Source organism: Drosophila suzukii, chromosome 2L, assembly GCF_043229965.1.
Source record: "Drosophila suzukii chromosome 2L, CBGP_Dsuzu_IsoJpt1.0, whole genome shotgun sequence".
NCBI lineage: Eukaryota > Metazoa > Arthropoda > Insecta > Diptera > Drosophilidae > Drosophila > Drosophila suzukii.
In genome coordinates this window covers 6,877,545-6,901,652 of record NC_092080.1, presented here as the reverse complement: position 1 = coordinate 6,901,652, position 24,108 = coordinate 6,877,545, and the positions used below count along the sequence as shown (strand labels likewise).

The window sequence follows — 24,108 nt, the reverse complement described above, 5'->3', positions numbered from 1 at the left end:
TTACACTAAAAGATATTCCCATTTAACATCTACACAAAAGCAGAGAGATTATTTAAAGCTCCTAAATTGTAACAGACAGTTTAATTCAATAAGCTTTTTAGCTTATTTAAGAGATATCCATCGCTTAATTTAAATGGACCACTTATACACACAGTACTCATATGGATAAGACGTATTATTTTGGAAATTTGCCCATAATTGTGCTATTTGTTTGTTTCCCCCTTACAGTGCGGCCTGGAACAGCACGGACGGCACCCAGGAATGGGGGGCTCCCTTCCGCGACTGCAACCTGTTGACGCGTCGCTGGCTTTGGCCATTTCGCATATCCTTTAGCGAGCACAGGATCAAGTGAGTCCCGAATCGATATTAAAAACCATATGTTGGAACTGGTAGTTAATGGTAAATATTTTCAGAGTTGTGGCGGCCGCTTTTATTGCCGCCGACGAGGATGTGTGCAACGATGGCTTGGAGGAAGTTTTCGGTCGTCGTCATGGGTAAATTATATAAGAAACTATATCTGAACTCTGTAAATATCATGAAATCCTTATAGCTGCGATCGGAATACGACTTTCTGCCTGCTCACCGAGAACAAACCCGCCGCCACCAGGGATGTGTACACCTGTCTGTGCCGGGAGTCCTACTACCTGCCCAACTCCACGCTCCAGGGATTCCGAGGGGATCGGGTGGAGCTGTCCGAGGGCTACGACAACTACTCGTGCATCCCGTGTCCCGGTGGATGCTCCAACTGCGATAACAACGGGGTCTGCCTCACCTTCCAGGAGGAGGAGGTGCTCAACGTGGACGCCTGCCTGCGCCTCCTGGTGGCCATCGTCCTGGGCGCCTGCATCCTCTGCTGCGTCGTCCTCGGCGTGATTGTCTTCCGGCAGAGAAAGTGCAAGGTATACTAATCCCTAAAAGGATTTTTTTTATGTGATATTACTAGAAGACAATTTTCAAACCATAATTTTTATTTTGACTGATTAAAAATAGTTAAGCCTAACGTTAACCAAGCTGTGGTTTTATACAGAACATAATTAAGATTCAATTTAATTTGGATTTTATAAAACAAGTTTGAAGCCAATAAAGTATCACTTAATTAACTATTTTATTTTTCTTACAATGAAAGAAATAACGAGGTTTTAATCTACAAAACCAACTGTTTTTAAAGGGTTTATTAACAAATCTTAAGACCACTTAGTATACATAGATATAAATTATTCTAAATTCTAATCGTTCTGAACAGTAAGAAAGAATTATATCACATCATACTATATTATTATTATAAAACATAATACATTATTAATGATCTTTATGGCTCTAAACAATTAGGAAGACATTATATTTTACATTTCTAAAACTAATACAAAATGTTTCTTATGTATCTTCGTTAAATAATATTTTAATATTTTCAGGCCATTGCCTCGGGCATGTGGACTGTGCTGGAGACGATACTGCTGGGCATTGTTTTACTTTATGCATCTGTGAGTGGTCCTTCAGAAAGTGTACCCCCCTTTTCTGTACCAACATATTCCCTTTTAGGTTGCCGTCCATTTCTTTCCCGCCTCCACCGAGCGCTGCCTTCTGGAGCCGTGGCTCCGGGAACTGGGCTTCATCACCTGCTACGGCGCCATCATCCTGAAGCTGTACCGCCACCTGGTGGACTTCCGCACCCGCAAGGCTCATCGCTGGGTGCTGAGGGACGTGGACCTGCTCAAGTATCTGGGCACCATGGTCTTCGCCGTCATCTGCTACATGGCCGCCTTCACGGCCTCGTCGCTGGACCTCCTGGAAAGCGCCCAGCTGGAGAGCCTCCGGGAGGCGGACACGAACACCTGCCATCCGCTCAAGTGGGAGCTGGTCACGCAGACCAGCGAGATGCTCATCCTATGCTTCGGACTGCACCTGTCCATCGCCAGCCGGAATGCCAACACCCAGTTCCGGGTAAGAGATGGAGTTCTGCTCCCTTAAATATTAAGAATAATTGGTTTTCATGTTATATTTTTAATAATATTTAAAAATCATTATTTTTATCATTTAAAAATTTAAAAAAATTTTTAAAGCTGCCGAGACTTAATATAAAGACTTTACAATCAAATTGATTGAACGGTTTTGAAAAATTTATTTTTTATATATACTATGGGAAGTAAAATTCAGTTTTTATAAAAATACAGTTTTTTTTGTTTACATAAATAGTTTTAGAGGTTACAAAAATATATACATACATATGTAAATGTATTACTATTTTTATTTTTATTTTATTTTCTTAATTTTTAGAATTAATAAGATTTTTTTTTCTGTTAAGAAGTTACTAAGGTTTATTTTAAAGTCTTAACAATCAGATCGAACTGATCAATTGGATGATATTAAATATTTTTTTAAAGATGGTATTTGGATTTAATTCAGAGCTTGTATTTATTTTAAGAGACTTTGATAAAAGAAAAATAATAATATATTCAATATAGTCTCAAATAATTAACTAAACTTAAGAGGCGTTGTGTAAGGAACCCTAGATGGGTCAACAGAATTAACCAGCTATTTCCTTTCGACCCCCTTTAGGAACGGCAATTTCTGGTGACCGCCCTGACGCTGGAGTTCCTGGTCTCGTCGAGCTTCTACTTTCTGCGCTTTGTATACCTGCCGGAAATGAGTCCCAGCGCCATTTTGCTGGCCCTGTTCATCCGCTCCCAACTGACGAACAGCTTCGCCTTGGGTCTGATATTTGTGCCAAAGTTGTGGTATCAACACAAACAGGTAACCGATACGAGTTCGAAGCATTTTAATTTACTTATTTTCCCTTGGTTTCCTTGGTTTGAGTACGCTTTTGTGTTGAACACATTGAGATTTAATTAGGAACTGTTGCGTCCTAGTTGGACATCAAATATATACATATATATGCTTAGAGTATTCCATCCCATTCACTTTGTGCTGTCTGTCGCGGACGTGGTCATCATTTTTGTCATCGAAATCCGCATTTGGTATAGACATTGGTTGAGGAAACGATTTTTGTTAATAACTAGCCAACACAAAATAATAAAAAAAAAACAGAAAAAATGGGGAAACCCAACCGAAAAGCTTTGTTGCTTTTGCTAAAACAATTGATTATTTCATTTGGTTATGGTTATCTTTAGTTTCTGTTCTGGTTTCATCGATAAAATTAACATAATTTTAGTATTAAGCTAACATTGAATTGAAACTTTAGTCAAGCTATGAAGTTGCTGCAAGTGTGTCTCGTTTTATCTAAGAATGTTCGACTGTTTTTAGCTCTTATTATTTCTGCTTGATTGTATTGCACTTCAACTTGAATTAACTAGCACGCTTATTTATTTGCATGTTTAGCGTTGATTTTTGCATGACTTTTCCAAGACAACACATCAAACTACAAACTAATGACAAAAATCGGTTTCCTATCAAAAATTCCCAATATGCATACCAGAAAAAATTCCAAACTAGTGTTTCCAAAATTCTACCTCACTGTAACTTTCTCTGTCTTTGTGTCTCTCAACCGAATAATCTTAAAACTGAAATTCTCTGTCTAAGTAGTCCTCTTATAGCTAACGTCCATCTTTCTGTACTTTTGAGTTTCTTTTTTGATTTATTTTGTTTTGCTTTTCATTTCCAGCACCACAACAGATACAATCACGACCAATAAGCACCCACCACCCACAAACTACAGACATACTATATACATATTAAATACATACTCTCCAGCACAGATCTATTCTATTCGGTTTTTTGCTCTCTCTTACCTTGAGTTCCGTTTCCATTTCCATTTCCGTTTCCGTTCTACATTTTTCGTTTGACTTCCTGAGTGTGGTTTGCGGTGTTTGTTGCATCTTCATAGCTTGCAGGTTCGTTCGCTAGCGTATGATCTATCAATACGTTTACCTGTGGATGCTTTCAAGGGTACGTCACACGACGCCGGCCAGCGGCTGGGCGGAGGATATGCCGGGCTCTGTCTGGGCGATCCGGACATCGGGGAGCTGACCATATCCGAAATGAGTCCCGAGGACATACGCGCTGAACTCAAAAGGTAAAATATTAGTCCCTACAGCTTTTATACCCTTGCAGAGATTACATGTATCTAGAATTTCCTAAAAAGTGCCTTTATTTCGAACTGGAAGGCAGTGAAAAACGCATACCCCTATTAAGCATAAAGTTTTCATAGAAATAAACATGTAAGATTATCATTAAGGAATATAAAATGCATTTATCAAAGAATCAAGTTCATTATCATACGAAGAAACTTGGTAAAGACTGAAAATTCTTAGATGTTACATTACATTTTGAAAACCTTCGAAAGCCTTTTCAAGTAGTGATCATGTTAATTTGGAGGATCTGCAGGGGTTTTTCCAAACATTCATATATAGATCCTACATCTTTATCTTGACAATTCCAGACTGTACACGCAACTGGAGATTATGAAGAACAAGACTCTCAGGCAGGATAATCCGCACATCAGCAAGCGACGCGGCGGACGCAAGGCGGGTCACCGCCGCTTCTCCCTGCAGGTAAGTCGGGGTCACCACATCCGCAGTGTAGTCCACCAGCCATAGTGCTCACTGTACATGACATCGCAGAGGCCAAAGTGGGGGACCGGGCTGTAGGACTCAGTGACCCAGATCGATATTGCTGTAACTCTTCAAACCAAAGCCTTTTGCTGCCTATCCCAAGCTCCCTAGATCTTTCTCTCCTCAGTCTCTCTATCCGTCTCCGTCTCTCTACTTCTCTTGATCCTCCAATGTGAACTCTTAGTATTGTTTGCCACTAATATTAATACATCTATAAATATCATTGTTTTTGTCATGACTATGTACAATATATTCGAATCCCACCACAACCAAACCAAACAAAACATTAACCACCAATGTTCAATGTAGAAAAAGGGCAGCAAGGATAAGGTAAGAACTGTCGGCCTAGCATTAACCTAAAACCTAACCCCATAAAAAATAATCTGTGTTGTGATTGTAAGATAAACCCCTAAAAGAAATAAAAATAACTTCTCGCACGTTTGTCTATAAACTTAGACCCCAAGTCCCCCGATAAACCCGAAAACAATTTGTGTGTCTGCGTGTGTGCATGTGTCCGTCCATAGATAGCACTTCATGTTCAAATCCAAAAAAAAAGCAGATTGCACACGATACTACGAAAAACTTCAGTTACCCAGTTGATAAAATTCCAATCTAATATATCCTTAATCCGCAGGCTCTAAGTGCCAAACACCGCAGCAACAAGCACCATCAGGACATTGAGATCACCGAGGCGGAACCTTCCCGAACGCCCGAGGATTCAGTTTGCAGTGCCGAAGGACCCACGGACACCTATGCGGAAATATCGGGCGTATCCCACTCAATGCTCTCCCACTCGATGGTCTCCCACTCCGTTGTCTCGCACTCAAAGTAAGGAACAGGAACTGGAACCCCAACTAAGAAGACCGATTCGCAAGATCCCTAGGGATAAGCTAGCCGATATTCCAGCGATCAAAGATATTTGTATATAAGTATTTAACGGTACGATACATGTTGGTATATGTAGATAATATGTACATGTATGTGAGAAATAGTTATTATATAGCGCAACAATACAAACAATAAAAGAATTACTTTAATTTCGCAATGAAAGAAAAACCAGCAAGAAAATGAAAAAGAAGAGGCAACACACAAAAAATACAAACAATAACAAACATTACTTTATTTTTAATGAGACGAAAAGTAAAAAACCTCGAAAGCAGTCAAGTTTTATAAAATTTTTATAAATTTTTAGATGGTTTTACTTTGTTGATTTTCTCTCAGTCTTGAGTTCGATTGATTTCGATGATAGGGATCACTGATAGATCAAAGTTGTACGAACGGTAGAGCGGTAAAACAGAGCCCACCTGTGTAGGTAACGATAAAACTGTAAAAACAAAAGCCACAAACGTTAAGAAATATAATCCTATTCCTAATACTCGTGTTTTTCGTTTACCACTAAGTTCCTCAATAGTTACTAACACTCGATTTATTTGTCCATTGTTTTCGAACCATCCAAACACTATCTACAAGACCTGTACAATGGCTAGAGATATTGAATGAGTGGAAACACAGCGAAAATCATTTTTAAAACAGTGAATAATCAGTTGTAAATTTGAGCTTATAGGCATTAAAACTAGTAATTCCCTCATTACTATCGAACGTTTTACGTCTTACTAATCTTACCAACTAAAATAAATTTGTATTATATATTGTATACTTGTAGTTCCCACTCATTTCCAACCAAAAACCGAACGGGGTAAACTTTTTGTAAATACACACTGTACGGAGACGAAGTGCAGAGAGAAAAGCAAATTGTTACATTTTCAAGACACAGAGTTCCCGATCGAGAGTGAAAATCATAGGACAATGCTTAATAGAGGCTTAAGTACATTTTTTTACGACATTAGCCCAACAAATTCTGTATCAAGTATTATTACACTAATAGATTTCCTCCGAAAATGTTCAGATCCGAATCCAGAGCATCTTTAATTCGTTATTCTCAAAACAAAAAGTTCGTGTTAGAGTATTGAAAAACACAAAGTGAAAACATTTCAAATGTACGCAATAAATTTTGGAGGCGATCGTTATAAAAAGCAAATGGGGGAAAACAAGTCCATAGAAAACCTATAGTACAGTTACATGGGCATTTATAAGGGTTATAAAAAGTATATCTATATACACTATAAAAAATATATAGCAAGTAAAACATGGCAAATGGTTAAATTAGGTAATCTTACAGCATGCATGCAACAAATTGAGCATTTAAAACAAAAAAAAAGCAAAACCCAAAATGATAATTAAAATAAAAAAACCAACTTTTGGTTGCGTTTGATCAAAAGTTTGTGTAAAAAAAAATATTTATGGGATATACATAAACATATAACTAACTTAAATTATTTATAAATATATATACATATATATGAGTGTAATCAGCATTACAATAAAAGAAAACCGAGAGGCAAACTAAATTAGTGGCTCAGCGCAAAGGAAACTACAAAAAACGATTTGAAAAGAAACGGAATACATTTTGAAAGTGTGATAGTGTTCATAATATTCGTTCATTGTAATTAAAAGGAAAAACAAAAACTAAATAAACTAAACTAAATGATCAAACAAGTCGTTTACTTCTTGGTATGGATAGGTTGGGATCCTATTGCGAGTCTAAATCCTCTCTAGACGCATTTAAAATCCGATAATTTTCATGACTGACACCTGTTCATAAGAACTGGAGATAAATAATAATAAAATAATCGAATGACAAAGGTAGACCTTTAAAAAGATACCTTACAAAAACCAGCGAGACCAACTTTACCTATCCTATGTATAGCATTATTTAATTTTATAAACTGGCTTAATCATTTACCAATACGAAAGCTATGGAAAAATACCAATTTCATACTTTCAGAAGCAAAAAATTCTTGACCAACCACAAGCTGGTAACACTAAAAGCGATTTGATCCCTTTTGCATTGTTCTCTTCCCTTTTTATTTTGACGTATAACGGACAAGTTGCATTTAAAACAAGCTAATATTAAAAAAAGAATTTAGAACATATAACCAAAACACGAGTTCTTATTTAATTGTGTTACACCTGGGAGGCCTTTTTACTACAAATTCTCATCCAAAAGACCCTCTTCCGTTTTCATATATAATCTTTCTACATGGTTGGACTTTATTTTGTATATATAGTTCCTTTTCATATATTTTAAATTGAAATATTGCTCGAATATTTGCTAGTTTTTGTCACGTAAATTTAGATTGCAAGTACATACATTTATAGTCGTAATATCTATTTATATATTTAATAATAAATTTTAATTACAATTTAATTTCTATTTACTCACTTGCTGACGTTCGTGTTTGTGTGTCTGTTGTCTGGCTTCGTTTTTGGATTCGTGGCTAAGATCTAATAGTTAGTCGGTATTTAGTACGTATCGTATTCAACATGATTAGTTTCGTGATGACGCCATTCAATCATTGGTAGTCACTTACAGCAGAGTTAATTTGTTTTCGTTTGTGTTGCGGTTAGTTAAGCTTGGATTTAGCTGTTGCTGTTTACTTTTGATCGTCAACTCATCTCGGTTTATTTAAAACTTAAAGAATTACAATAGTTTAGTACTTAGAATTTATTTTGGTTTTACATGCGCTGCGCATCGTTTGTTGCTGTGCTATGTGCCATTAGGTAGACAATTTGTTTGAGTGTATTATGCATTAATATTAGATACAGGTTTATATATTTGTATACTTTATAATTATATAACACTATGTTATAAAAATGTACATGGTTTTGGTTTTGCTACAGTTTTAGTTTTAGTTGGTTTAGTACGTGCAACTCTTGCAAGTATCCATTTGCTTTTTTAAAAAACGCCTTTAAGTTGTCGTAAAAATGTTGAATCCATATTTATATATATTACAAAAACAACTTTAGTTTTTTTTTTATCAAAAGTATCAATTATGTAGATCGTTATGTTAAATTTGTTTAATCTTCTAGTTTGGCGCATAAAGCTGTGTTGCGTTTAGCGTAGATTTCTCATTTCGATTTGTCTTAAATACTTTTTGTCTTGCGTTAAAAAATGCAAATTTTGTAAAATTAATTTCTAGTTATGCTTTTTTGTTTATACAATCTCACTTTTAAGTTTAGTTTAACAAGCAAAAGCAGCGCTTTCAACTTAAATAATTTTAAAAATAAAACAATGGTTAACATTCTTCAATAAAAACAAGCTAAAATGATTAAATCATTTAGTAATTAAAAGTAAATAAATTTTTAAAGCCAAAACAAACGAGATCCTGCTCGAGTGCAGATAATTGAGAAATGACTAAATTTCGTATGGGTTCTTCACCATTTCCTCTATGAGTTGAAATTTTGAAAAGGGTTTGCATGTAGAATAAATAATTTTGTGTTGTTTTGAGTTCGAATATAATAAATTTATAATTTAAGAAATAATTTAAGTTTTGCGCGTAGACATGAGTTTACCTTTCTTTGTTTTGCTGTTTTCGATAACATTTACAAACAATTTTAGGAAGTCGTAATAATAATATTGCCACAAAGTATATGAGTAAAAAATATTTTCTCTCTTTATAAATAATAGATGTGTATGTGTGTTTGTGGTGTGTCGTGTTGTGTGTATAGCGCCGCGCGTAAGTGAGTGTGCGCTAAGGAGTCACCATATAAAATCTCATAGAATAACAAAATATTATATACGATATACATAGGGGTGTATAAAAATAAAATTGCAAAACATCTACATAACCAAATAATAATAAAAATCAAAAATCGATTGCAATAACTTAAACATTCTACGAACTGTACGCTAATTTAGTACAACTTTGTTTCTCCTTCTTTGTTAACCGAAATGAAAGTATCTAATTTAGTAATTTAATCTAGCAGCACTGTGAAGAGATTTGCCAGTCGTTGGTTGCGTTGCATCCGCATCAGTTAACTCCCGCGTGTGTGTGAGTGTGTCTCGTCTTTGAAAAGGTCTTTCATTTTGGGTTGCTCATCTCGTTTCCGCTTTCCGTTTCCGCTGGAACTCTATGCCCTCTATGCCGATGCCGCGGCCGCTGTGGTAGATGGCTTCTTTGGATCCGAATCCGAGTCGGCGGACGACGACGTCGACGACAACGACAAGTGCGATGGCGGGGCATCCGAAGGAGCAGGAGGAGGAGCGGCTGGGGCGGGAACGAGTATCTGGCGGCCACCGCCTGGCCTGCCCTAGAGCGGATGCAGCTTGGTCGTGTGCACCGTGAGGGCGCTGCGCTGCGTGAAGCGCTTGTCACAGTACGGACAGGTGTACGGCTTCTCGCCGGTGTGCGTCCGTATGTGCTTGGTGAGGTAGTCCTTCACGCTGAAGGACTTCTCGCAGTACCCGCAATGGAACGGCTTCTCTCCTGCAAAACAGCCAACAGGATTGGCGAGACGAAGAAAGTTGGGATACTCGGTTAGCACTCGTCGCTAGCACAACGCCAGTTTGCTTGGTGCGTGCAGTACCAAAGGTTTGATTGATTTGATTTGGTTTGAACTGATTGATTGATTGATTGAGTGGTTGATGTGTGGATACAGTAGATATGTATGCATATCAAATAAGGTCTTGCACGTAATCAAACTATATATAAGATTATATTATTAAATGTGTGTGTATAAATATATTTGGTTGGTGTTTTGTTAAAATGCATTCGAGACATATTATTACGTAATGAGATGAGGCGGCGGGCGATACGGATTTGGATTATCATATTGCTTTGCTACCCTCACAGAAAGCTTGCTAAATCATAGTTGCGGTTTTCGTATTCATTTCTGTGAGGGCATGTAAACAGTGACTCATACGATTCGTTATTTGTTGCTAATCGGAGAAGATGGCAAAAATTCAAGGCCCTGAGTGTCACTTGCTGGAAATCAAACAATTGCGTTATTAGAAACTAAAACTGTAAGCTAGTCTGTTGATTATAATCTAAAATAAACATTTTTGTAAGAGGCAATCTTAATGCAAATCTTTTTATAGTTTCAGCTGTAATCGAAACTAATTATTTTTTATTTGCTTGTAATAATGCAGGTTTATCATCACTCATTGGGTATTAGCTTGTTGAGTTATTGGTATTTTAAATATGTTTTTCATTTTAATTATTAAAATATAATTTTAAAATTTCTGAAATGAGGTATTATTAAAATATAATGTTATATTTTTTGAAATTATGTCTTTTTTAATCAGGATATCTAGAAGGAGCCTGCTCTAAACATGAAAAGGTTTTTCAAAATGTAGCCGCTGTATCGTTTACAACCAGCTTTAAATCAAAGAGTTTTTTCTGGATTTTTGATCATTTCAAAGGTAAAATTCCAAGAACTGAGTTATAGCAAGTGACGTCCTAGCAAGATCCTTATCAAGGCTATTGGGTTTGCCAATTTTCGCCGTCTTTCTCAGCGTGCTTTTCTGCGCAGGCGCTGCGGCGGCTCGTGTCAGGTGATCGAGCTTCGGCAGCGGCGCTGGCAGAGGTGAGAGATTGATATTGGATTGATACTGATAGATTGAGATTGACTGATAGAGATTGAGAGCGAGTTTGTGTATGGCAAATGGAAATGGACTTGCATACAGAGGTTTCTCTTTTTTGAGTATTGCTTTTTTCTCATCATCACCCGGAGGTGATAATAATCTGATCGATTGATTGGTTGAAGAGTCGATTGATTGATTGGTTGAGTTGATTGAGTTGAGAGCTGATTGACTGACTGAATTGATTTGAAAAATATTGCTTCTCACCCGTGTGAGTCGTTAAATGTTTGTTCAGGTAATCCTTAACAGTGAACGCCCTGCCACAATAGCCACATCTAAATGGTTTCTCACCTGTATGTATGCGAGTGTGCTGTTTTAGTGTATTCGATTGAGTGAAGGACTTGCCGCAGTAGGAGCACGTGTAGGGGCGTTCTTTGGGCGTGGCGCTGTCGGAGTTGCGATTGGAGATTCGAGAGTTAAGAATTATATTCATATTCATATTCACAAAATAACGCGCAGAAACGGAGAAGAGAGAAAGATAGAGAGAGAGAGAGCGGGCGCGGGAGAAAAGAAAGAAATTCGAATTATATTATTAGTAACACTCGATATAAAAATAAGTTGCAAAACAAACGACACACGAACGCATGGGCCTCGTCCCAAAAGCTTCGAGGGCGCGCCCATGCGCCCAGCTGGCCCCGAAGGAAAACAAAAATAATATATATACAAGTGGTAAGATTATTAGGGTTAGCTTGGCGATCTTCCCGCCACAGCACCAAAGGGAGACCCAAAAATAGTCGATGGTTCCCTTTGAGCTGGAGCAGAAGAGGCCTTAGAATGAATACCGGGTACTCCAGCAATGATTTAGTAACTGTCGGGCTATAAAACCACATAACTAATAATCTTTAAGAGTTAAGTTTAACATGAATGTTGGATAGAAGTTAGTTCTTGGAATAAAAAGAAGGCCTTATAACCTTTTAAGATTGAATTTATCACTGATTTATCATTGTATCACTGAGATTTCCATTAAACTTTAAAAAATCTACTTTAATAGAATTTTGGTTATTTGATATCTCTAAAAAAAAATACCTTTCTTTCCAGGATACCTGGCTTAACATTATCGGACAGACTCCTTACTTGAATTTACATTAATAGATCCTTGAAAAATCTACTACATATCTTTGTGGATTATCCTAAATCCATAAACAACTGGATATCCTTATAAGATCTTTTAAAATCCTAAATAAATAGCTAACATTGCCGGAGTACCCAGTCAGTAGGATGCATATAAAATGGATTTACTCTGCTTCGCCTGTGTGGATCTTGCGGTGCATGGCCAGCGTGCCGGGCGTCTTGAAGGTCTTCGGGCAGTCCGGGCATTTGTGCCGGATCTTGTGCGCCAGATCGGCGGCCACCGTTTGTGTGCCGACGAGCACACCGGAACTGGCCGTGGCGGGAACACCGGGATTCGCTTGTATGGCATATACGGGCACTGAGTTGACCACATCGCCACTGTCGCTCAGGCTGAGTGGCTCCTCCTTGATGATGACCTGCGGATGGGCCACAATGGCCCCGCCATTGGCGTTCTTGTTCAGCTTGACGGTGAGCGGTGGCACCTTCAACGCCACCTGGTCGCCGGAGAGATCCTGATCCTGTTGGTGATGGTGCACCTGCTGCTGTTGCGCCTGCTCCTGCATCTCTCGTTGTTGCTGCTCCAGCAGTTCCTGCTGCTGCTGCTGTTGTTGTTGCTGCTGTTGGTGGTGGTGCTCCGCCTGCAGTTGCTGCTGCTGGTGGTGCTGCTCCTCGGGCGTCAGTCTCATATCACGTGGCGCCATCGCCGGCAGCTGGTCGTCGGGCGTCACCGCCGCCTCCTGCTGCTCCATGAAGCCCTGCTGCCCGGCGGCCAACATGGCTGTGGTGCAAATGGTTCCGCACTGCGTGCACTTGTACTCGTTGGGCTGCTGGGTGGCCGTGTGGATGCCATAGATGCTGCACATAAGGCAGCGGGCCAGGAAGGCGGAGGTCTGATGGGCCAGCCTCTGGTGTTCGTCCAGATCGACGGCATTGCCAAACTTCTCATCACAATTGAAGCAGGGATGGCTGGGCTTGTGGTGCTGTGGTGGTGCCTGTGCCTGCGGATGCTGTGCCTCCAGCGTGGCGATGGCACCCTGGGCATTCAGCGTGATCCCGTGGCACAGCTGCATGTGTTCCGCGACGTGCTGGGCCCTCTCGAACTGCTGGTGGCACATGGGACAATAGTGCGCCGACACGTGCACATTGGGATCCATGCTGAGATTGGGCAGAAAGGCGGTCTTCAGGGTGTCCATGTTGGCTATCACGGTGGCCACTTGGTGTGTGGGCGTGGCAGGGGCGGCGGTGCTGCTGCTGCTGGTGGTGGTGGTGGAGGAGGAGGGGGGCGGCGGCGGTGGCGGCTGATCCTCGGGGCGTGGCAGACGCTGTTCCTGTGGATTCGTGGTGGACTTTATCATTTCACTTCCTCGCTGCTTGTTTTTGTTGCTTTTTTTTGGAGTTAGTGGGCAGGAGCAGGAGCAATTGGCGGTTAAAGAAGGCGAGATGCGCTGCAGGAGTAATGAAAATTAATAATTACAGGCGGTCAGAAGCGGTGTGTGTTGTGTGTGTGTGTATGTGCGGGTGACTTCCAGTCTCAGTGGCAATCGCAAATTAGCAAGAACGAAATCGGAAATCACAAATTCACGAAATCTTCGCCCCGATCTTCTGCATTTGACCCCCAATGTCCCCCCACAGCGGCTGTGGAAGAAGAAGAGGAAGACGACAAGAACAAGAAGAAGAAGCAGCACAAGCAGCAGCAGCGGCAATGCGTTCGAATTGAAAATTTTTTTTTTCTCTGTCTGTCATATTCTAAATTCGGAATTCTATTTTGATTGCTTTTTCGGTCTCTCGTTTTGTTTCCATCTTTCTTACCAGCGCACTCAATATTTAACTGCACCTTGTTGTTGCTGGCAGCCGTTTATTGTTGTTCTTCTTTTTGGAGCGGGGGTCACGAAAACGCTGGGGCGGCCAATCAGTTTAATAACATTTTCTCCTTTGTACAACAAAAAAACGTATATTAACAAAAAAAATTTTTCACTTTTATTATTATTTTTGGCGAAAAATGTACAACTACAACAAAAAGTATCGAGTACTGGCATCGAAACGATGGATGGCAACGCCGCTCTAAAAGTTCGCATCTGGCAGACCTGATGTGGCAGCGCCGATTGATGCCGCATCTGGCAGCCCTGCCATATTTTAGATTTTAAAATAATTACTTTGGTTTTGCGCCTTTTCAGCTAATTTTATTTATTTTAGTACAGAAGATAAATAATTGTACGGCGGAAAATCAAAGAATTTGAAGTAAAAACTTGTTCGCGGCTCATTAGTAAGACCAGCTGCCGTAACGTCGGAAATGCCTGCCTTATCTGGCCACTTTTTAAAAGCGTTTTGGTATTTTTGGCGGTGGCCGGCACATTGTCCCTTTAACGAAATAATAATTTCACAACCACAGGAAAAAGGAATTTCTTGGTGAAATAATAAGGAAATACAATTGCAACACAGTTGCATCAGCTTTCCTTTTAAAGTGCGCCTCGATTGCGCATTAAAAATCAATTGTCCGCCAACGGGGACACATCAAATCCACTTCCAATTCCCTGCTGGTCGGGATTTTGACAGAGGTTTGTTTGTTTATTGGCTCGCAAACTGCCACAATTACCACCGATATAGATCTCGATCTTGTCAACCCAAGTGCCAAAAGGTTTGTCGAATCTCAGTCCAAATTTCTATGTATGTTGATTTCCCAACCAACTGCGCAGAATGTCGTCACCATGGGTCAAGAGCAGCGAACCAGTGCAGCAGGTCAACCTGGCGGATATTATGTCGGAGCAATATGCCCACAAGCTGCACGACAAGGAGGTGCAGCGTCACACAGAAAGGGAGAATAAGCCAGAGCAGCAGATGGCCTCCATTTGGGGCGCGGAAGCCTCATCCCCGCCTGCCGCCAGTTACTCGAATGTGGCGGGCAGTTCGCTGAGGAACCAAAGCGATAGCGAGGAGTGGGAAGATTACTCGACGCTCCTCAACAACGACGGAATTCCACCGGCGGACATAGAGCTGCCAGAGGACAGCGATGCAGTAATTGCCCAGCTGCTGCAGTCCCAATTCGATCACGAGTACAACGAGGAGCTGCGTCGCATCGAGCGGCAGCAGAATAAGCAGTCCAAGGTCACTGTTACTCTCAATAAGTTCCTGCGCGACGGTGACGCCGAGTTCCTGCACGACACTGCCGAAGAGGATTACGAGGAAGATGAGCTGGAGCAACTGAAGCACGACTGGGACCGGTTTGAGGACAACGAACGACAGCTGGAGTCCATTCCACGGTGTGGTTTTAAAGTTAACAAGGAGGGTGAGATGATCACCAAGCACGATCCGCAGCTGTGCGCAGTGCGCAATGCGCAGCGGGTGATGTCCTTTCCGCCGGAGTTTCCCACAGGCGATGCCGCCGGCTTCGACATGAAGCTGTCCAACAAGGTGAGAAAAAGAGAAACAATTTACCAAGAGTTACCTGGACCTAAATGTACCTTCTAGGTGTTCAACCAACTGAGAGCCCACTCGCGTCGTGGTCGCTCTGACAAACATGAAAAAGTGGCCACCGCCGAGATGGGTTTGGATGCCGGCACACGTCTGCTGCTGTATAAGCTGATCAACAACCAAGTGCTCGAGCAGATCAACGGCATCATCTCCACTGGCAAAGAGGCGGTTATCTTGCACGCCAACTCAGATTCGAATTACACGGGCAGCAATGAGCATGGACACCAGAGTGGTGTGCTAGTACCACCCCATCTGTTGCCCAAGGAGTGTGCCATTAAGATCTTTAAGACCACGCTCAATGAGTTCAAACAGCGCGATCGTTACATCAAGGACGACTATAGGTTCAAGGATCGCTTTAGCAAGCAAAACCATCGGGTGATCATCAACATGTGGGCGGAGAAGGAGATGCATAACCTGATGAGGATGCAGGCCATTGGACTAAACGTTCCCGATGTGGTAGTGTTGAAAAAGCACGTTTTGGTCATGCGGTTCATAGGCGACAATCATAATGCGGCCCCTAAGTTAAAGGATGCTCGGCTGAGTGCCGCGGAGCTGAGTTGCGCGTACGAGGAGATTGTGGCCGCCATGCACAAGTTGTATAACGAGGCAAAGTTGGTGCATGCCGATATGAGCGAATATAACATACTCTGGTTCGAGGGCAAGTGCTGGTTTATAGACGTGGCTCAGAGTGTCGAGCCAAAGCATCCCAGTGCTTTGGAGTTTTTGATGAGGGATTGCGGCAACATTGTGAACTTCTTTGAACGACGCGGCCTGCCCAACATCTACACCAAGGAGCAGCTATTTGAGTTCATTACAGGTCTCAATGCAGAGGTCCACAATGCCGCCCAGTTGGAGCAGATCCACACGCGTGGAGCCTCCATCAACCAGGCAACAGCTCCGAATCAGGAGGAGTGCCCCGACGAACTAAAGCCCCTGGAGTACCCCTTTGAGCTGGCCTGGGAGAAGTCTCAGAAGGATCGCGAGGCCCAAAAGGCTCTCAAGCAAACGCAGGCTAATAACGATGATGAAACCGACACGGATAAGGATCAGGAAAGCGATGGCAACGAAAATGATAATGACGACAAGGAAAAAGTTAACAAAACTGCCAATCATTGAAACTTTCAAAGTGTAGCCCCTTTTTTTAGTTTAGTTTATAATTGATATTAACGGTTTTGGCCACAGCAATTCTATTTGAATTTGTAAAATTCCAAAGGAAAAACTATGATGATAGTCAAGGCTCTTGACTATAAAAGTTCCCTCTTAACAAGAATAAAGTTATTTAGTTTTCCGCCTACAATGGTCTATATTTTTAATCTTCATGATGAACAAGACAAATATTCAATGTCCAGGCGTCTTTAATAACCTTCAAAATCTATTAAATAAGTCTTCCGTAAGAGATCTCTTTTTTCGCCCGCTCCACTTTGCATTTGCTGCACTCTACTTGTTACGGATATTTCCACCAATAGACTTGATCTTGAATTGTTATTAATCAATTAAGATTAATGCAAATGTCAGGCCTCAGTGGCCACACGCGCCACGCCCATCTTCCGAATCAGCTAACCCGGCAATTGAACTCATTTGGTGCGCAGTTTTCCCCATTAATTGGGAGATTTGTCGTTTCAATCGAATCCCCGATCAGATGATTACGTACAGAATTTCCATGCTCAGTGCACACGTCGCTGGGGATTGTTGATTTGTCGGAGCTATATGCTCTAGATCTGTATAGTCTGGATGCGTTAGCAGGTTGGACTTTGGGGGATATAGCAGTTCAAGTGTGACGTCAGAATCCAGTTGCGGGCAGTTCGGTGCGTATATATTATTTTGGTATAGCTTGTGCTAGGTTCAGTGGAGCTTGCGATTCAAAGTCTGTTTCGGATTACCCTTCCTTATCAATACGGGAATTTATAAACAATATATATTCCACTTTATAGTTGTTCTGATTTGATGAAATAATAGACAGCCTATTACAAAACCTGGAAAATTATGTTCACAAATGAAATCTATTTTTGCTTTCTGTAATAGATTACTGTTCGACTTATTATAAACTTATTTAATCAATTAAATTTTGAGAAAAATTTTAAGGATCAATAGACATGGTTGCATTTTTAAAGATATATGAAGTTATCGCTATCGAAAGCGAAAACCGTTGGCACCGTATTTCCGTTTCCGTCACCTTCATCTGCAATTTGAGTTCAATTGAACTGATTCGCTTTGGATCTTGTTGTGTAGCAGTCAATCAAAATTGAACTTTCTTTGCAAGCATCAGCATACTTGTTGTTTACTTGAGGCGCTTGAAAGTGGAAAATATTATTTATTTTTGATTTCTGATTGAACGTAGCACATTTGACGTTGGCAACAACAGATCTGAAAAGCATCTTCTATTAGCGTCTCTTGAAATTGTGATACGAGTGGCTATATGCTTGAAATTATGTATACTTACATATATGTTGTGCCTGCCGTTGAGTGCGGGTATATGTAAGACTGGGGACCCACACATAGGCGCTATAAGGGGGGCCCGACTTCGACCGATGGTGACGCAAGGAAGCGAAGAGGAGGACCCGAAGACGAACAAAGTGGCGTGGGGATAGAAGTTGAAAATAGACGCACGAAAAACACGAGTTGGAGCATCCGACACAGAATTGTAAAAAATATACAAGCCTACAAAAGAATATACATCCATATGCATATACGTATGATTATTTCTTATCCCCAATAAAAACAAAATTTTGTTGTGAAATAAATGTGTCATACGCATTTGGAATTGAAAAATGGGTATATTCTTGCAGTCACACTGCAAAAATAGACGATTAGAATGCAATTATAAATATTTCCACACAAATCTTTATTGACAGGTTAGGTCTTCATTGATAAGGTCTTGCGAATTCATAAGAAGTTTGTTTTTATGAGCAATGTAACTAAAACAATTGCCTATCTTTTCTTAGAAAAAAAATTAGGTTCACATGCCTTTTAAAGCGATTTTAAAGAAATAATAAAAACTGGTAAGCACTGGAAAATTATTTTAGAATAATACGGGAGCTTTCGGGAAGATCTCAAAGTATTTAAAAATGATGTTATATTGTTCAAAAAAAGGTTATTAGTCACGAACGATCTGTTAAGTTTCCTATCTCTTATGGAGATTTCTTAGAAATTATACGAATTTCAGGGAATTTCGAAACTGGAGTAGCACTTGAAACCAGCTTTCATTGCGGGACAAATAAAAAACCGCGAATAACAAGTCAAAGCAATGATCATAAAGACAGGCAAAAAGAAGTGTGCAAAAAAGGCAAACGAAAGAGAGAGAAAAATACCAAACAAAGCTATAAACTCAGACATTGCGTTTGGATCATCAATTAAAATGTGCCAGGCATGTAATCAGGCGCTCCAGCTCGAATTCCAAACATCAGTGTCCAGTCCCCACTTCTTGGGTGAAAAAGTGGGCTGACCTAGGCATGAAATTAATTAGGCTCACAGAGAAAAAATCGATTTTAAATTACTTGATTAGGTTTACTTTGGTTTTTTCAAAAATTTTATTAAATATTATTGAAGCTTAATAACATTTTTTAAAGTTTCAAAATTTTGTTAGACTATTTTAAAAACATGTTTGAAACTTTGAGAACAAGACCGAGTTTTTGGTATTTCATTTAAAACGATAGGGTGATTAGAAGAAAACTTTGATCTTTCGATGCATCTTTATTTTACCTATTTTAAAACCAACTGAAGTTATGTGAAAATGGTTTAACAATTATAACTGATTGATTGGTATTATGAAATCCTAGTACCTAGAATTTTATTTTCAAAATTTCGAAAGCCACGAATCTTTTTATATACCTATATGACTTTAAGTTTAAAATACTATTTTCATTCCAATTTTAGTACAAGGTACTCTCTGAAATAGCGACTTGTCCTATGGGTACAAGCCTATTTTCTGCGTATTTTCTCCAAGTGTATCCACTCACTCACACACACGCGCCACTTGACAGTGCGAAGAGGAAGAGGCAGAGACCGAAAACTTCGAAGGAGGCTCGTCGTGATCTTGGGGCTGCTGCGGTGCCGCTGCCAACGTCGCTGCCACCGCCTCAGTCGCTGCCTCTGCCTCTGCCGACGCGATCGTGATCGAACTGACCTCAAGTGGTCGCTGCCGCCAGACCATCCCCACTCCCCACTCCCCACTCCGCACACCCTACTCCCCCCAACCCACCCATCCACCCCTCCCCGCCAACATGCACACACTTTCGCACACACGGGATGTGCGCAGACTGGAATTTGCGCGTTTAAAGTTAACAATTTATTTGCATTATTAATTTTCATGTTGGAACTACACCCCAAAAAAAGTTTGGGTTTCGAAAATATAAAAGATTTTTTTTTAACTTAAAAAAATGTTTTTTTTTCAAATCGCCAAAAATACCATTAAGGAACAAACGGTTAAAATAGGATGAACCCTTTCTTTTTTTAACAGAAATCTTTAAGATTTCTAAAACTTTTTTTTAAATTTTTAGTCTCTTTTCAAGATAATACATCTTCTAACGCATTATTCATTTTTGACAACCTAGTATTAATGTTTATTAGAAAACTTAATTCTTTATCTTTTTTTCATTATTAATAGAGCAATAATTACTGTCCTTTTGGTTTTAATGAATGAATTAGTTTATTACAACTATTAAAAGAGCAACCTTGTTATTCACAAATCATTATTAAGAATGCAAACAATATTACTAATTTAATAGAGCTTACATTTTTATTTTTTTTATAGATACATATTTCAAATTTCTCAGGAAAAGATGATTTTTAAAAAGTGTTTTTCCTAGTGTACGTCTGCAAGTTGGTCAAGCCTAGTCTGGCGTCTCCTCTTCTCTTCCGATGGTCGACTTGTGGACACTCGGACACTTGGACAGCGGCATCTTCTATTTTAGGTCTAACTTGTTAACTAGTCGCTGCCAACCGGCTTCAGTTTGCCGTGGAACGCGGGCATGTAATTCAAGTTAGCTACAAAAATAGAACCTTAATTTATTGTTGCCACCATTACATTGTCCGATCGTAGTTGGCAGTAGCTGCCCTTACATGGTCATATCATTTTCATTTTTCATGGTGGCGCATCTACACGCCCCGTCTCTTCTCAAGCGAAAGTGAAATCTTTTGTGGTCTCATATCTTAGAGTTCAGTATTCTCAAGTACAGTAGACAAAGGAGTAAGAAATTGTCTTTAAAAAAAATTGAAATACTTTGATTTATTGAAATCCACCATAAAATTAGCTAATATATGAACCTACCTAAGCGAAAATTTTTAATAATTTATTTTAGAATCTTACGATTATTTTTTATAGCGTCGTTAAACCTGTGAAAATGCACCCACACAGTTCGAATAAATTAAACAGTTTAGTTCAAACCTTCAGTAGCTAATAACTTGTAAATAGTTTCTAGGAACTATTAATAATTTGTTTCCTAAATACTATACAATAGTTCCGGTTAAAAAAAAAAGCTTTATGGACCGCTTTAAAAATAAAACAACATTTTAAGATTTAACTCGCTTCAGAGTGTTCACTGTATGGTTGCCCCCTTTAATTGGTTAGCAGAGTATATAATTACGAATTTCTTTCCTCTGGGACGACACTACGATCCAAGTAAATTATAAACCCGACACACAGCCACGCCCACTTCGTCGCCAACTACGCCCCCGCCCATTCCGACGCCATTTTCATTATATTCTAGGACAAAATATAAGACGAAATTTCGTGATAAACTCATTCGCAAACAGACTTAATTGATGTTTCCAAAAAAACCTTTCGAATTGTCATCAAAATTTAAGCCGCAAAACTGTTGCAAAAATAACAATAAAACTTGACAGCCACATGCTAATGAAGGTAAGCGTTCGCCAAAAATGAACCTGATGAGGTTTATTAGGCTTTTGCTTGATTGCCGAACGAGCAGCGGTTACAATACAACAAATGTCCGAAATGGCCGAAAACGTGTTTCCATAAAAATCACCTCCAAAATGTCCGTCACGTGAGACGATCGGAACGGATCGGCGATGAGTCAGCGACCCATGCGCCCCGAAGCGATTTCAGTATATACTCATATATGTATATATTCGCGGTACTCATTAATAAACCACAAACATATGAGCTGTCGGGTATCCGAATGTACGAGTATGTAAACTGGAGGCGTTTACCCTTGACCATGTTTTGACAACCAACATTACCACATGGTCAGCATCGAGGGACCGAGAGGACCGTTAGGAACCGGGACAACCCAATCCAGATACAACATAATCCGAAACAATCGATCTATTGCCCTCTACCTGGGTAATAACTCACTTTTGGCATGTGCTGATTGACGGACAGATGTTTCCACAGGGGTTCCGATATCGGTACCTACATATGTACATCTGTACCTGGTTCTGGCTGTGTTCAGATTTCTCCAGATTCTTTCGACTTGTTTACGAACATCACACACAAAACGTGGTAGCAAAATGGTAATACGAAGCCCTTCAAACGCGGCATTGCCAGCTCGAAAAACCCAGGAATTGGCAATCGTAATTGGCTAAAAATAGGTATATATCTCTATTAGAAACTATACCATATAAAGATCATCAAAATAAAAACATAGCAATCACTATATTTTCCATATTTTTGTTGTTGTCCAATTTTAATACACAATCAAGTAAAAAGGATCGAAGATTGTGAGCCAAATTTATGCAAGATGCCTTATCTATACGGAATAGCGGACACCAAGTTCCTTCACCAGAAGGTGAAAACGAAGGTCAAGGTCCGTTCGGAGATGCCGCCCACCACGTTTCGACGGAACGATTTCCTCAAGGGTTGTCCCAAATACGATAAGGACGACGTACCCATACAGTTCAGGACATCTCCCGATTCCCTCGTAGAGCTGTGCTCCATTGTGGTGGACAAGCTGCCAATACCATCGATCTTCGAGTGGGATGATATGGATATCAGGCGATGGATTAATGGATATGGTTATCCTCAGTACATGGTGGGTAATATTTAATAAATATTTTTTATGAAATCGATCTATATGCACTATATATTTTAGAACACCTTTCGTGTGAATATGATCACGGGACGAAAGCTGCTCTTGCTGGACGCCTCTGCTTTGAGTGCCATGAACATCAAGGACTTCGATCACATCCGACATATAACATATGCTATCCGGATGCTGTTCCACTTCGAGCTGACCAAGTTCTCCTCCAGTATTTCACTGCCTGATGAGAAGCCCAACGAGCTGTACCTGTTGTTCCACACGCAGACTGGAGTTAACTACGATGAGGTGCGGAGGTCGGATCTCTACCGAAGGATGCAGATCCTTCGGGAGAGGGCCCGCAACCTGGATCACTGGGATCTGCTGTATATGTGGTTGCGCAGGGAGCAGGAGCGCAAGTACAAGGAGCTAATCGGAATGGTTCCGCGGGCCAAGATGTACGAGTGCCATACGGAGGTGGAGAAGGCGGAGCAGTCGCCACCGGAAATGGAACTCGAGGAGCTCATGTGCATGACGTGCATCCCACCCTGCGATTGCGACTGGACCGAAAGGGATCTTCGGTTGCCATGGCGAATGGAATGCCTAGCTCCCCTGCTGGCCACCACCATGAGCAAGTGGAACTCCATGCAGGCCCAGTGCCCCACGTGCATCCCGCCCTGCGAGTGCCGCTGGCCACCGCGTTACTACCTTACGGGCACCGTCATCCGTTGTCTCCAGAAGCGTTTCCCGGAGAAGTTCTGCCCCATCTTCGACGAGCGGTACAGGGCGTCACCACGTCCCAGTCTTGTGGAGCGCTGGACCCGCTTCTCCATTTGATTCGCAGCTTCTGGAAACTCTAGATGTATTTATTTTATACGGTCTGAGTTTCGGGTCGTTAATCCTAACGAAACTATACAAGTTAATACAGCTGATATTTTGGATTTCATTTTAATGGCTTTTCAATTATTAAGGTCTATGTACCTTTAAAACCTTAAATTAACCTTTATTTTATATGGGCAGCATTTCGGATCGTTGATCCTAACGAAACTATACAAATTTATATAGCTGATATTTTGGACTTCATTTGAATGGTCTTTCAATTAAGTTAACCTTTATTTTATATGGGCTGTATTTCGGATCGTTGATCCTAACGAAACTATACAAATTTACATAGCTGATACTTTGGATTTCATTTGAATGGCCTTTCAATTATTAATATCTGACTTTAACACCTTTAAAACTGTGTACGATAAATAAAAAATGGAATATAACAAATACATATCTGCGTACTAAATTAACAATTTTGTAAAACAAAAATCAAGGTAGAAATATTTGTATTACATTAAACGTGTGTTTCAGAAATTACCATATTGTGGGTTCAATTAAATGGGTGTGTTCGTAACACTGCCAAAGCTCCGCCCCATTTAAATTCGAAAAACAAAGTAATGTGTGCTTCAGCAAATCTATTTCATCACTCAGTCATATCTATACTATGTATATAGAACGTCTGTTGTTATTAACATTTCAGCTGTTTTAGAAACAAACAAAT

General features: G+C 40.2%; 4 protein-coding genes and 1 long non-coding RNA gene across 12 annotated transcripts in view; 3 read left to right on the top strand and 2 right to left on the bottom strand.

Moving 5' to 3' along the window:
- smog (G-protein coupled receptor 158 smog) overlaps positions 1-7,124 on the top strand; it is a 33,825-nt gene extending 26,701 nt beyond the window's left edge. Inside the window, exons 6-15 of one of the 5 annotated variants that reach the window (XM_036812718.3) lie at positions 229-348; positions 414-494; positions 551-899; positions 1,413-1,481; positions 1,540-1,941; positions 2,557-2,751; positions 3,849-4,030; positions 4,397-4,508; positions 4,878-4,898; positions 5,203-7,124. In XM_036812718.3, coding sequence (XP_036668613.3) covers positions 229-348; positions 414-494; positions 551-899; positions 1,413-1,481; positions 1,540-1,941; positions 2,557-2,751; positions 3,849-4,030; positions 4,397-4,508; positions 4,878-4,898; positions 5,203-5,400 — 1,729 coding nt within the window. In that variant the 3' untranslated portion in view covers positions 5,401-7,124. Of the gene's footprint in view, positions 1-228; positions 349-413; positions 495-550; positions 900-1,412; positions 1,482-1,539; positions 1,942-2,556; positions 2,752-3,619; positions 4,031-4,396; positions 4,509-4,877; positions 4,899-5,202 lie in introns of those variants that run through there. The other 4 variants (XM_036812720.3, XM_036812719.3, XM_036812721.3 and 1 more) reach the window with 4 other exon arrangements.
- Positions 7,125-7,656: 532 nt separating this feature from the next.
- Cf2 (Chorion factor 2) lies at positions 7,657-14,144 on the bottom strand. 3 transcript variants are annotated; one of them, XM_017089654.4, is made up of 4 exons: positions 13,930-14,144; positions 12,289-13,565; positions 11,257-11,435; positions 7,657-9,895 (listed from the first exon to the last, which is right to left on the bottom strand). In XM_017089654.4, the coding sequence occupies exons 2-4, from the start codon at positions 13,473-13,475 to the stop codon at positions 9,720-9,722; spliced, it is 1,542 nt and encodes a 513-aa protein (XP_016945143.3). In that variant the 5' UTR covers positions 13,476-13,565; positions 13,930-14,144; the 3' UTR covers positions 7,657-9,719. The 3 variants fall into 3 exon arrangements, with proteins under 3 accessions (XP_016945143.3, XP_065719838.2, XP_070850373.1); XM_065863766.2 differs by having other exon boundaries at positions 11,341-11,435; positions 13,930-14,143; XM_070994272.1 differs by having other exon boundaries at positions 11,341-11,435; positions 12,289-13,448; positions 13,930-14,143.
- A 317-nt stretch (positions 14,145-14,461) lies between these two features.
- On the top strand, positions 14,462-16,885 carry LOC108021704 (serine/threonine-protein kinase RIO3). Its single transcript, XM_017090540.4, has 3 exons — positions 14,462-14,755; positions 14,814-15,528; positions 15,586-16,885. The coding sequence occupies exons 2-3, from the start codon at positions 14,815-14,817 to the stop codon at positions 16,702-16,704; spliced, it is 1,833 nt and encodes a 610-aa protein (XP_016946029.3). The 5' UTR covers positions 14,462-14,755; position 14,814; the 3' UTR covers positions 16,705-16,885.
- Positions 16,886-17,617: 732 nt separating this feature from the next.
- LOC136116656 (uncharacterized) lies at positions 17,618-19,061 on the bottom strand. The gene is made up of 2 exons (XR_010653688.2): positions 18,029-19,061; positions 17,618-17,952 (listed from the first exon to the last, which is right to left on the bottom strand). It is a non-coding gene; the product is annotated as an uncharacterized lncRNA (long non-coding RNA).
- Positions 19,062-21,189: 2,128 nt separating this feature from the next.
- On the top strand, positions 21,190-23,731 carry LOC108010250 (uncharacterized). Of its 2 annotated transcripts, XM_036812775.3 has the most exons (3): positions 21,190-22,134; positions 22,246-22,574; positions 22,635-23,731. In XM_036812775.3, exons 2-3 carry the CDS (start codon positions 22,284-22,286, stop codon positions 23,394-23,396), a joined length of 1,053 nt encoding a protein of 350 aa, XP_036668670.3. In that variant the 5' UTR covers positions 21,190-22,134; positions 22,246-22,283; the 3' UTR covers positions 23,397-23,731. The 2 variants fall into 2 exon arrangements, with proteins under 2 accessions (XP_036668670.3, XP_070850377.1); XM_070994276.1 differs by lacking the exon at positions 21,190-22,134 and having other exon boundaries at positions 22,165-22,574; positions 22,635-23,727.
- The last annotated feature ends 377 nt before the right edge of the window (positions 23,732-24,108 follow it).